The sequence below is a fragment of the Bombus fervidus genome, chromosome 1 (genome assembly GCF_041682495.2).
Source record: "Bombus fervidus isolate BK054 chromosome 1, iyBomFerv1, whole genome shotgun sequence".
NCBI classification, from domain to species: Eukaryota; Metazoa; Arthropoda; class Insecta; order Hymenoptera; family Apidae; genus Bombus; species Bombus fervidus.
The window spans coordinates 3,965,019-3,978,849 of NC_091517.1; the positions used below are offsets into that span (position 1 = coordinate 3,965,019).

The 13,831-nt window shown below is 37.7% G+C and overlaps 1 protein-coding gene across 1 annotated transcript in view; it reads left to right on the forward strand.

The window, feature by feature from the left end:
- The window catches only part of LOC139991270 (uncharacterized), a 45,931-nt gene extending 32,738 nt beyond the window's left edge, over nt 1-13,193 (forward strand). Inside the window, exons 2-10 of the mRNA XM_072011242.1 lie at nt 5,938-6,298; nt 6,547-6,831; nt 6,920-7,193; nt 7,920-8,124; nt 8,261-8,445; nt 8,872-9,067; nt 9,228-9,440; nt 10,085-10,315; nt 10,395-13,193. Coding sequence (XP_071867343.1) covers nt 5,938-6,298; nt 6,547-6,831; nt 6,920-7,193; nt 7,920-8,124; nt 8,261-8,445; nt 8,872-9,067; nt 9,228-9,440; nt 10,085-10,315; nt 10,395-10,564 — 2,120 coding nt within the window. The 3' untranslated portion in view covers nt 10,565-13,193. The remainder of the gene's footprint in view (nt 1-5,937; nt 6,299-6,546; nt 6,832-6,919; nt 7,194-7,919; nt 8,125-8,260; nt 8,446-8,871; nt 9,068-9,227; nt 9,441-10,084; nt 10,316-10,394) is intronic.
- Nucleotides 13,194-13,831: the final 638 nt, after the last annotated feature.

Below are 13,831 nucleotides of genomic sequence, written 5' to 3' on the forward strand. Positions count from 1 at the left end.
CAGTTTAAAAGCAACGTATACTTTTCGAGAGTTTCGTATCATGAAATCTACGTGAAAACGATGAAATTAACACGTTTTCAATTGGTAATTTTATGGTAATGCTAAACTAGAAATCCTACGTTAGCAAGTTTCTACAATTAAAAGAACGTTAATCTACAATTAATATAAATGAAAGGAATTTTTCTTTCGTGGTTTTTTTTCCATTTCAATTCCTCTGAATATTTATCTCGTTTTTTATCAATCCATTAATCAAACGATTAGTTTTAATGGAGTCGATCAATTGGCTTATTACATCGTACAGTAATCGTAAAACTCGTCGTTAATGTAATGAAACGTGGAAGACGGCATTGTATAACCGATGAATTACAGCATAAGTATGGCGTAACTGGAAAGATTTTCTAAATTAAGATGTTAAGGCGACGTGGAAGGTTTTGACGTATACCAAATTAACTACTCCTTAAATAGAGGTTAATAAGACAGCACAAGTGTGAAATATACTTCGTTGTGCATGTTATTAACCTGACATGTTCGATGAAAGAAACGAAAGTGAAAGATTTAAGAAAACACATCTCGAAGCACGGCTTTCTTGTTAATTTCTCGGTTGCTCTGATGGAAATTCGGCGTTCAAACCCCAGTTTAATTTATTTACTTCTTAACCCTTGTTAACTTTACTCGAATACCGCTTGTTCACACCAATCCTTCGAAAGATGTCTTAATTTTAAATCTCTTCAATTGCTTCCAATTCGTTGATTCGCGTCAGCTTGACAACCGACGTGTTCGTTTATGTACGGAACGCCTCAATCCATGTCTTATAGAGGCAAATTACGAATTTGAATATTTCTCATGATCTGTCCAGACTACCATTTTCTAAGCCTTGTTCAGACCAGTTAAATTACTTTATTAATGTAAATCTGTTATTTACTAAACTGTAATTATCCTTTCAAATTTTAATATCCTGGTTTTCATTAGCCAATCATTTGACTTTTATAAACATAAATTTGAAATCGAGTTACTTAAAATAAAGTCTTAAAATAAATTATTAACAATTTCTCCATCAATCCAGTTTTCACTCAAACATATCCTTATTTTTTAAGCAAGCCTTTTTGTACCAGGTTTTACATTTAATTTTCATAGTATCAAATTATTATAGCTACACGAAAGAATTTTCAAAGCATACAAAATTTGATTCACTTTGGCCTAATTAATTAATATCTTAAATACCATAAGAAATACAATAGTGCGCCAATACCTTTTTTAGCCACTACAAGTGACCTAAAACGCTTCCAAAAACATCGTTTCTTTCGTCATTTCATTTGACTCAATTCTATCTTTCTTTCACAATGATCCATCTTCCCTTCCGCAACCGTACGCTTACCTTGACTAACAACAAAGCTAGCATTTCCTCAACGAAGGATTGAAGGAATTGCTGGACACATTACACATTCGTATTGTTCTTTCCTCCCATGACGTACAAACTGGACTGTCACGACCATTGCTTTATCGCAGTGTCATCATAAAAGGCATTCGCGTGACAGGGTTTCTAGTCAGCCGACGTAGGTGGACTCTCTAACCCCGGTCTGCGAGTTCGACCATAGACATGCGGCCGGTATATTATGTAAACCGCGTTTCTTTACGAGTTCCATCTTACATAAACCTATGAAAATTGCGTAATAGAACACGATCCACGAGACGTCAGATGATGACACGTCGAACTGGAGATCCGTCATTACAGGTGGCGTGCGAAATACAGTGAAAGTCTGCCGTCAGGGCGGCATCGCAGCCACAGCGTTGTTTTGACAAATTTGTTCGGCCGTTTCTAACGATAAGTGCAAGTCGTTTAAAGACCAATTGAAACACGGCGTAGCGCAGGTGACTTTGAAGTTTTCTTAACGCGCCCCGTGCCTTCTCGCAGGACCAGTTTTCACGTATTTCAAAATCCGAATCACAGAAATCATTAAATGTGTGAATTTATTCACGCTTTCTACTCTTACCACTCGTAAACGTCCTCGTATATTATTTGTCTTTACCGAGTTTACATCGCCTTTAGCACAGTAGCCATACAATGGTCATACAATCTCGTGGCATTAGATATAAACAATATTTCGCAAAATTACAATATTTCGGCGATTATCCGAAGATTCGTAGCTTGTAATTTGTCCGAGAACTTATCGTAATCTAACAAGTTATCGCAGATCTTGTTAATTTCGTGTTTCACGTTTTTCGTCTCATTATCTTGTTGCTAATGGCTTCCCAGCTGCGCAACAATGTGGCAAATCGCGTTCTTCCGGACGAACGATAAATCAGAGAACAAATGCAAAACTTTCTACATTGGACTGTGCTGAAATTGAGAGTTTTACCGACCCTCTGACAACAGTAAATTTTAATCTACATTCTTTTCTTACCTACTCAGTTAGGTAATCGAATGGTTTACGAAATTGCTACGGGAATTGTAGAAGAGCGAAAAACCAGCTTCACTTATGCTCTTATCTATTTTATAGACCTTTTTTTTTTTCATTAACGAGAACTCATTGCGAGTTCAAGTATCGATTACTAAAATGTCGTTGCGACAGAATTCCTTTTCAAGCGAATCGTGCTTTGTTTTATCGACCATTCGTTTAGTACCAATTGGTAACAAGTAATTTGCTGGTAGCGCGAACGAAGCTCAAGGAAACCCCGTGGAATGCAATAATTATCGAACATTATATATGTATATATATTATAAATTTCAATTTTTTCATCGACAGAATCCGTCAATTCAAATAGCTTAGAAGCATTAGAAAGAAGAAGAAATCGTGATCCTTCAGAGAAATTTCTCCAGCAATCGCATCGCTACGAACTTTTACGCGGAAACGTTGCAAAACGGATTGATCGAACAGCGATTTGCATATACTTTCGAAGAAATGTCAGGCGTGAATGTATCTAGATGCGGGAAACGATCAAAATAACACAAAGTTCGTAGCGAGGCCTAATGGATGATAATTTACGTTCAAATTTATATTTGCCTTCTCGATTTGTGAAAGATGGTTCGTTCGGTAACAACAGTTTTCATAGTCACGCTTACTTAACGTATTGAGAAAAAGAATCGAGATAGTGTAGTTCCGTACTTCTTTCCGCTGCATTATTTTCTGTCTTCTTCGTGGAATATTCAAAGAGCGTGGTTGCCATCGTGTTCACCACAAAAGCCATGGTACAGTTTAGACAAATGGTAGCTTTCAAGCTTATACGCGAAGTTCAAAGCTTTGTAGATGTACCGCGGCTGTCTGGGAAAAAAAATCGCATACCAAGCGAGCGGCATAATTCATCCGCAAAGAATTTTTACGTCACGATGTCTGTTCGGTGTAGGGTCGTAAATAATGCACGCCTATGCCAGTTGCGGACGAGGCCGACCGCCTGGCGTGCGACCGGATAGAACGCTGAATTACAATACTATAAACCTTTAAGGATAGTTGCGCAGGTTCGTTAAATATCCAAAAACAGTTCTTGTGTCAATTCGTTGCTCAGTCTTGTTGCCATATAAAGGTACAGGTAAATAATAGTGTCAATAGTGCATAGAGAATTTGATTAATTAGTCTATCAGGTTATAACGTTTCTCGTACCAGTTCTAAGTTTTACACAATGAAGGTCATTATTAAGAAATAGGAAAACGCTTCTACTGAGAAATTTATTAATTACACTATTACGCCACACGGTTTTGATATTGCTTATGAGTCTTAAACAGCGGAAGACGTTTTGAAATAAAAGGTAACATTTTTTCATAGAAAATTCACATGATCTTAATACAGATCGATTAAAACATCTGAGAACTAAGACATCTTTTGATAATTATTTATGAGATGATATGATAATTTTTTTAATGACAAATAGTAGGAAACTATTTATCCCTTAGACGAACAGGATTTGATATAGTTCTAAGAATAAAGAATTTCTTCCTTGTCAGATAAAATAAGTACGTATGAATGTATATCGAGCTTTTGAATTTTTCCATTGTTCAATCGGTGTATATTGTATGTATATTTAATCGACGCTGTTTTATCGATGAATATTTAACTTTCTCTACTTTTCATCAATGTTATTCTTCGGAATAAAGTATTGTACACGCGTTACATGAGTAACACCAGATTTTCCAGTTTCATCGGAAATCCCACGCGACATCGACGGTTTTATCGCGGCAATGAACAAATACGGTGAGGCAAATGTAGCGCGTGATTTTTATTCATCGAACGTTACCCTAGATCAACATTCTACAAGAACTTTAAAGCCGCGGCGAGTGCTACGCAATCCGAAATTCCTTCAGATCCTTTTTTAATGTTCTCGTGCTCACGATTTTTTTCACGTGGCAAAACCGGTTTGTAAAGCACCGTCTAGCTCGGCAATGATTTTTAAGCGAAACTATGATATTCATGGAAGTTCCAAATTATATTCGTTTCGATTTCAGATAGCAACGGATTATACGCGAAAAAATTGCTCAAGATTGAATTTTCTTTTATAAAAAAAAAAAAGAAAAAAACAGGAAAAACAACGTTACAAATGTTAATAAAAATTTTGCAAAAGGAAACTGATTTTCCCATGAATATTTCATAGAAACCAACAAGTAATGCAATCGAAATAAAATCAGAATTGCTTGAGGTATTGAAACGAAATCCGAGATAATAACAGAAAAATAAATTACGAATACGGTGTTCTATAATTGGGTATCCGAGTGGCCGCGGGCCGTGGCATCTATGTTGTGAAAACCGCTCGCGAAAGTCACTCGAGCGTCGCGATAATTAAAGGGAAAATATAGCACGAGGCGTGCTGCTAATGTGACCATCAAATTAATCGTGGTTCGCTCGCGCGTTACTCTCATTCTGGGCCGCACACCTCGTGGTTATAACTCGGTCTGTAGCCGTTATAATTAATGTGTTAATCGTTCTTTGTACCTGCTAGTAATTATCCTATTGACTAATAATACTATCGTGTTTCAATTTCGAGGACGGTAAATTTTTTTCTCTCGCAACGTTTGTCACGATCGAAACAACGAAGACAGACTTATTAGTTGCACAACGAGATCATCTACTCGCTATCTTCATCGAGGGTCAAGATAAAGATAATCCAACGATAACGTCCACCTTGACTCGCGAGAGTTTGCGTCTGTACTCGAGAGCAATTTCTCTCGTAAATCGCCTTCTCCCGCATACTTTCGTAGCATTGAACCGACAAGCACGCCTGAGATAAATGATCGTTTTTAGGACTGTGAATGTGCATTAGGAGCCGGTAGCGCGTTTTAATCGGGACTATTTTTCCTTATAAATCGAGAAGTAACTTTTACACGTACCACGTGAAACGATACAAGAGAACCTTTCGAATTTTTTGTCTCGTTGCTTTCTTCGTGCCACGCTTGTTTCATCTATCGTCATAATGGTAGCGTTGAAACAATATTAGGCGCCGTATTGCACGTGTATAGTATGTCGCATCACCATCGTCGTAACTGTTATAGTTATGAAGTATTGTAGCGTTGAAACGTGTATTTACCTGTTATAAATAGCAATAGATTGTATCGTTTATCCGCTGTTAATTATCTACATCTGCTGTATTGTACCTTATGCTCGTTCTGCTATAGTATTTTTTACCTACGCGTTATTATATCGCGAAAAACCCGAAGAAAAGCACCTTCCAGTTTACCTGTCGACCGTTTTCTTAGTCTTCTTGCTGGCAGCTTCTCTCTTCGTATTGAGTTCTACGTTTATTTGAAACCTTTAAATCACCTTTGCTCATATCCTGTGAAACCAGTTTTCTTAATTTTAAATTAAATAGGACACTGTTGTTTTAATCGTACCATTTATGTAATTTATCAGATATAGCGAATTAAATGTTAATTTAAATTCAGATGTTTTAACTTTCAAATTCAAATTCTAAAATTTACATTTTTTAATTTTAATTGGAAACGACCAATTACAGATGTGATCGCTGATCAGACGCCAGCGTCCTCTTTCTGGACTCCAACTATTAAGACAGGCAATATCTTTACCGATGATAGCACCGACTTTTTCCCCTCGAGTCATGGCTTGGTGCAGACCCATCCGACCGGTAACGTATTTAGAAGTGGTTTCGGCGGAATCGACAATCTTGGTAGTCGGGGGGTGACTGTCAGGCCACCAAGGACGAGACCCCTTGACTATAGCGAACGCGCCACGGCTGAATTACGACGAAATCCGGCGCTTTCTTCGCCCGACGAGTGTGCCAGAGCTTGTCGCGAAAATGAACCTCCGAGGATATGCTACTATCATTTCACCCTTGAGTACTACACTGTACTTGGAGCGTGAGTATCATCTTTCAGAATCTTCAGCCAAGAACAAAATTCATGAATATAAAATTCTTTTTTAACATCTTAGCTGCGATAGGAAAACAGAGATGAGAATAATAAAGAAACAAATCTACGTTTAAATTCTCAAACTTTTTAATTCACTTTCAAATTTTTAATCTACTAGACACTCAAACTTCAAATTCAGACATTTGAATTTCCAAACTCAAATTTATGCAATTTTAATATTTTTCCATAATTTATAGGGCATGCCAAATTTGCACCCCCAACGCAACTAACGTCGTTTGGAGCGATTGTCAGTGCGTCTTAGCAGATGGCGTGGAACGAGGTATTTTAACAGCGAATAGAATGGTTCCAGGACCAAGCATTCAAGTCTGTCAGGGTGACAAAGTCGTGATTGACGTGGAAAATCACATCGAAGGTATGGAAGTTACCATTCACTGGCACGGTGTATGGCAAAGAGGAAGCCAATATTACGATGGTGTACCGTTTGTAACGCAATGTCCTATTCAGGAGGGTAGCACATTCAGGTAACTATAAACCAATTTTGTTTCTTCATTTCGCTTTTCTTTCCAAATTTTCTTTTCGTACATTTATCACGTGCTTGTGTACACGTAGATACCAATGGTTAGCTGGAAACGAAGGTACGCATTTCTGGCACGCTCACACAGGATTACAGAAAATAGACGGTCTCTACGGAAGTATCGTAATACGTCAACCACCGAGCAAAGATCCTAACAGCAACCTTTACGACTACGATCTCACTACCCACGTCGTCCTCCTTAGCGACTGGTTCCACGAGAACGCGGCCGAGCGTTTCCCTGGTCGTCTTGCAGTTAACACCGGTCAAGCGCCTGAAAGCGTATTGATCAACGGGAAAGGGCAATTCAGGGTACGAATCGTCAAATTTATCCTCGTTATATTATCTCTTATTTTTCCATCTTTGATAAATATCTACGATACCTATAAATTAAGTCGTAATCATATATGTTCTTACTTCGTTCATTTTTCCTTTCTCTCTGAATCTGTTTCTAATTGTCACTACTCTGGACATGCTAATAAAAATCTCTTCACCCAAAACTGGAACCTCATTTACGTACAAATTTTCCATTATTTTGGTGAATCTTATTTCATCAATCTCAATTTTAGTATCTCAACTATCTGCAAGAGTTATTCATAACTACATAATCTTTTGTACTGTGTTTCCTTCTCCTCATATTTTTTAATGATCACTTCCTTACTCATATTTCTTCATATTTCAATGTTTATATCGCGTAGAAAAATTATTTATCACTGTACATACTCTATTTTAGTTTCTTTTACTTCTGTTTTACATCTTAATAAATCTTGTCACCCAAAATAGGAACCTCATTAGCATATAAATTTCCAATCACAACAATGACGGAATACTATAGTCACCGTATCTAAAATTTCTCATTCCTCTACTAGATTTTAATAAATCTCGTCACTCAAAACACGACCTCCATCAGCATATAAATTTTCAATCATCCCCATGATCTCATATTTCAGTCTGTAAACTAACTGAAAAAATCTTGGTACTCTGATGAAGCCCCATACAAACGACGCGAGACATTCTAGAACTCGTTTCTGTCCGCAGGATCCCAACACCGGTTTCATGACGAATACACCCCTGGAGGTGTTCACTATAACTCCCGGCCGTCGTTATCGTTTCCGACTGATCAATTCCTTTGGATCGGTCTGTCCATCTCAGATCACGTTCGAAGGTCACTCCCTTACCGTGATCGCGACCGACGGAGAAGCAGTCCAGCCAGCCACCGTGGACACGATCATCTCATTCTCCGGTAAAAATCCTCTAACCTCGATTACTCGATTTTTATACCCTCCGAGATCAGAGGGAAAGCGCATTCGCTTTTATTTTCCTAGACTTTAATTGAGGTACGGTTGTGAAAGTAAAGTATCTACTTGCATGATTTACAGGCGAACGATACGACTTCGTAATAAATGCGGATCAACCGGTTGGCGCGTATTGGATTCAAGTTCGTTCGCTTGGCGAATGCGGTATTCCGCGTGCTCAACAGCTAGCCATACTACGATACGCTCGTGGTCCTTACCAACCGACTACTACAGCACCAACTTACGATTTTGGTCTCCCGCAAGGTGTTGTAAGTGCCATTACTTAAAATAAAGAGCCATACTTTGAGTAGAAATAGTTCCTTTAATTGCATGAATTTAAAGTAAATGTTAAGTAAGCAAACCAAATTAATGCAATGAAGTACTTCTCCAAGTCAGGTAATGGGAATAGGCTATTTCTATGGGTGGAAAGGATCCAAAAAGATTCAATAAAATAAATTAAGTTTTAGAATTTTGGCATTAATATCTATAGATATTATAAATTGATGGAATGAAGAATATATCTTAGGAAATCCAAAATAAAGAAAGAAACTAATTTGTCAATGATATATATGTACCGTTTATACTTATCAGCTACAGTCAACTATAGATAACACAGCAACCGAAGAACTCTCTGTCTTACCAGTAGTAGATAAAGAGACTCAATTTTTCCTGATTACCAAACCACCTGCTTACAGGTACTAAATCCTCTGGACGCGATTTGCAATCGTCAACGAGATGACGCGATTTGTGTGAGCCAACTGAAGAATGCTCGTCAAATAGATCAAGGAATTCTTCAACAACGTCCAGATGTGAAAATATTCTTGCCATTCCGCTTCCTCTTCTACAGGCCAGAAGAAGTCTTCCAGCCTCAAACGTATAATCGATTCTTGGGTAAGCGGCTTTACGGATGATTTCAAAATCGCACTCGGTTTCTTTCTTAAAGGATGGCTTCTTTTTCCTTTGATCTGTCGCAAGAATTCATTACCATCGAATCCATTAAAATGGAATTCAAACCAAGCCGTTTATCATTTCGCGTTTGTGCTTTTCACAGTCGCCCCGACCGGAGATCATGTAATCTCTCTCGTCGATGAAATCTCGTTCACATTTCCGCCGGCGCCTCCGCTTTCGCAAATCGACGATATCCCGCCCGAACAGTTTTGCAACGGTGACAACAGGCCTGCTGACTGCGGCGCTAACTGCATGTGCACCCATCAAGTTGATATCCCGCACAACGCAGTCGTCGAAGTGGTTCTCGTAGATGAAGGTGCGATCTTTTTCTAAAAAAAAAAAAAAAAGAACTTTGGAAGTATATGAAGATCGTAAAACAAAAACATGATGAGTCATATTTTTCATTTTATCAAGACAATTTCCTTTTTTTTAAATTTTATCTATATATTTTCATCATTCTCTTTTTTTCATAAAATTTCATAAATTTATATATATTATTAATACTTCAATTTCATACTAAGATGCTTTCCTTTACCAATCAGGTAACGTGAAATTTAGAAAATCAAGAAAAGCGAACTAACTATGTTTTTCTTATGTAGTCTTCATATACAATACATACTTATACACACTAGCATTGTCTTAACTCACTGGAATTTTATTTCGTTAGCTAGTCCATCAGTTTGTGAAGTTAATTTCGTGAGGCAATAATTTAGCGCTACGTATTTAAAGTAAATAAGTAACGTCAGATATTCTTAACTCTCTCGTGTTCGATGAAGACGAAATTCACTTGGGATTTTCTTAAGATGTATAAAGTCCTAGAAATATTGAGTTCTAAAAATAAAACCCAAACTGGTGGCTTTTTAATGTTGTATTGCTGTAAATCAAATTCCAAGTGAATATATCCCTTACAAATCTGGATATATAGAAAGTAATTTTATGGTTTGATTAATTTTTCTACAGTTCAGCAACCTAATCTGTCGCATCCTTTCCACCTACACGGTTACGCTTTCAATGTAATCGGTATCGGTCGCTCCCCGGACAAGAACGTGAAGAAGATCAATCTGAAACACGCGTTGGATCTCGATAAAAGGGGTCTTCTCAATCGACAGTTCAATTTGCCACCTGCCAAGGACACTATAGCTGTTCCAAACAACGGCTACGTCATTTTCCGCTTCCGTGCAGACAATCCTGGTGAGCGAAATTGTGCAACGCGATTACACGTTTATAATTCAAACCATTGCGATCATCCAACGTCATTTCTCCTTTTCAGGATACTGGTTGTTCCATTGTCACTTCTTATTCCACATCCTTATCGGAATGAATTTAATTCTACACGTTGGAACACATGCCGATCTTCCACCAGTGCCGCCGAATTTCCCAAGATGTGGAGATCACCTACCGCCCATAACACCGCCATCGTTATTAGACTCGTTTCATTGATCCATTCTAAGGAAAGTGAGAAATTAGAGGCGGTCCAAAGCATACACGATAAATTTAGCGTATTTCTGTAAAGTAGTCAGTATGCTGTAGCGAATCTATTTCGTAAATCTTCCTCTCGTTGGGTTGTTCGTCAGAGAGCGCTCTACGCGAGGGACAAAAAAAAATGGAGGAACAGAGCGAGCGAAAGAGTGTATGAGAGAGAGAAAGAGAGAGAGGGAGGGAGAGAGAGAAAGAGTCAGAGTGAAAGAAGAGAGTAAAAGAGACTCGTGGTCCTCGAAAATACGAGGTTCATGAATCAAGCGATAAGAGAACAGGCGGAAAAAGAGTTCTTAATCAGGCACACCAATAGACATTCCTTTTGCTGCCGCAATGGCGATCGTTCCCAAAAAACGGTAACGATTCCATTCGATGGCAATAGCCAATATTTATTATGTCCTAGATGCTTTACTTTGCCACTTTACGCGAATCAACGCCCCATTTCAATTACGCGACAAGAAAGAATGTGACGCCGGTGATCTATACACCGGTACTCGAGAGTATCCTCAACTGGTTGCGGAGTCGCGAAAAGTTACTAACATTTGTAACTGTGTACATAATGTAAAAATAATTGTGTTACATTTTAACGAGATATTAACGTGGGAGTTGTCTGGGATAAAATGGCGCACGGAGGAATCTTTGCGAAAACAATGCGCACAGCGTGGAGACCTTTCACCGTGGGATGATCGATCGGTGATCGTTAGAGCAACGTTGTTTAAGGAAATTCGATCCGTTTCATCTGAATGAGCGTAGACCACTAGCATGAGCGAAATGGCCCGATACACGAGCGACGAAACGCTTCGCTGGATCGAGTCCAGGTTCCTAAAGTGGCCTTTTTAGTTAGGAAGGAAAATTCGTGCCTATAACTGGAGCATGTGGCTTTCGTTCTTGTCCTTGTCAGCATTTCAAGTAGTGCAGTTAGGGTATATACATACTGGAGGAAAGATAACTTTAGCGCATTACCTAATATGTGGAGAATTAATAGAAATGAGAAAAAAAAAATACAAAAAATATTCGTAGATAATTAGTGTCAAAGAAGATGGTAGGAGTGTCGAAGAAATTTCTCGACGTAGCCGCGGATGTATCGGTATTTCCGTTCGCCTTTTACGAAATACACGCATCAGGCTGCGTCGTTACTTGCCTTCCTCTTTTTGTTCTATAAATTAACGATTTACGATACTATTCATTATTTATTTTGCTCAGCATGAAATTTCGACTTAATCTCGGGCACGTTCGATTCCTCGCTGAGCTTAACACAGCAGGCGAACCGTTTCATTGGTCATTTACGAACATTGAATCCTTGAATCAATACTCGATCAACTATAATGTATATTCAGGCTGTACTTGTTCTTATAGTACTTAACCATTTTTCGAATGACAGTCGATATTTTATCGTTAAATAAGCAAACATTAGCACGTAGACAGATTTGCTGTCGCTGATTTATACATGCTTATATATTTCTACACTTATTCATGGTGCTTCCATTTTTCCTTCTACTATTTTTTTGTTTTATTCTATCACGATATTAGAGAATTCATGTTAAAACAACTACTCGCAACTCACAATTACAACGCTTGATGACCGTTGAGAGCGATCACGACTCAGTGCTAACTGCATCCTCGCGAGTCGCGCACGACAAACACACGTGCACCACGTCACGATACTCGCCGTTTTGTAGATAATATTCTTCTATTTCACTTCGCTAAATACCATCGACAAAACCGTTAAAACACGAAATACTCGATCGTGGCGATACTTAATCACCGACGGATTAACATGGTGTACGTCGTCTATACGGATATGTATTTTATGACGTCGCTTTTTAGCGACCATAGCACGTTTGTTTCGTAGAAGAGAGTGTCTCTGACGTTGCACGGCCCGCTACGGAACCCCCGTGATTTATTTCACGTAATTTATGGCGAAGAAGCTCAACCTTTCTAACAGGAAAGAAATAACAACCAGAGATACTCTCTTTGGTATTGTTGAAGATAAAACACGTACGCTAATTTTCGTTTTCAGAATCTTTTCTGCGAGACCGTTTATTTTTATTGGCCAGCCTTGGATTTCTTAGAACAACGTTCTTCGATACGTGTTCGATAAGAGCAATTTTTCGAGAACGAAGAACTGTCGTTAGTCAGACGTTCAAACATTATTTATTTATGAAAAATTTATTTATCTACACGAATTTCGTGTTGACAAAGGATATTGAGATATTGCATGTTATTTCTGTTCTGAATTAATTTTCTTCCCCTTTTAACTTATTTATACACGTTTGATGGTGGATCTATAACGTAGAAATACACTTTTATAAGATCAACTAGCAGAGATTATCACTGAATGTTCAGAAAAGTGTCACTAAAAACGTACTGTATGCTTAACGAAAATGTTCACTGACAAAATTACAAAAAGTCGAACATTTCTAATAATAATTTATGCAACGAAAATTTCTGAAAGATTCAGCAGTTATTGTCCACATGAAGAGATGAGTTTTCGTGTTTTTTGTACAGGTAGTATTTAAGCGAGTAATTCGCGTATATGCCGTTATCAAGTGAAGATGTACATTTAATAATAAATTTTTTTTTAAAAGCTCGACTATCTTTTTACTTTTGTCGATGAAAATCTCATAAACCCATTGCACGGTCTATAAAAGATCATTTCATTCTTTTATCACTATGCTACGTGATAAGATGCTGACCTAACTTTCTTAAAAAACTGAGGACAACGACCATGCATGAAACTAGAATACTGTTATCGTTAACGTTAACAAGTTCCGCGTTAAATGAAGTTGCAAAAGTAGCGGTACTCAGATTCAGTCAATTAAGCCAGAGGAGAACAGCACGCTTAACCCGGATATGTGATCTCTTCCGAATAACTAACGGCGTCACATTCAATAAAAGGAAGAGATCTCGTTTCGAAATGTATTAGTTCGTAACTTGGTTAAACGTGATATTTAAAAATTTTCAATAACAGTTTTCGTTATTGGCGTTTAATTTTATGTGATTAGACGTTTATTTAAAAAATGCAGATTTTTATGCACTTATAGGAAATTTGGAGACGTAAAAATACACGAAGATATATAAAATATCGAAAATGGAATGTTCGTTATAATATATATTTAGTAGGTGAAACAAATATCTATTTATATTTCATTTCTTTGCGTTTATTTAAAGATAAATCTGCAGAAATTTGTCGGAATTTTATGCATTTATGGGAAATTTGAGGATACAAAA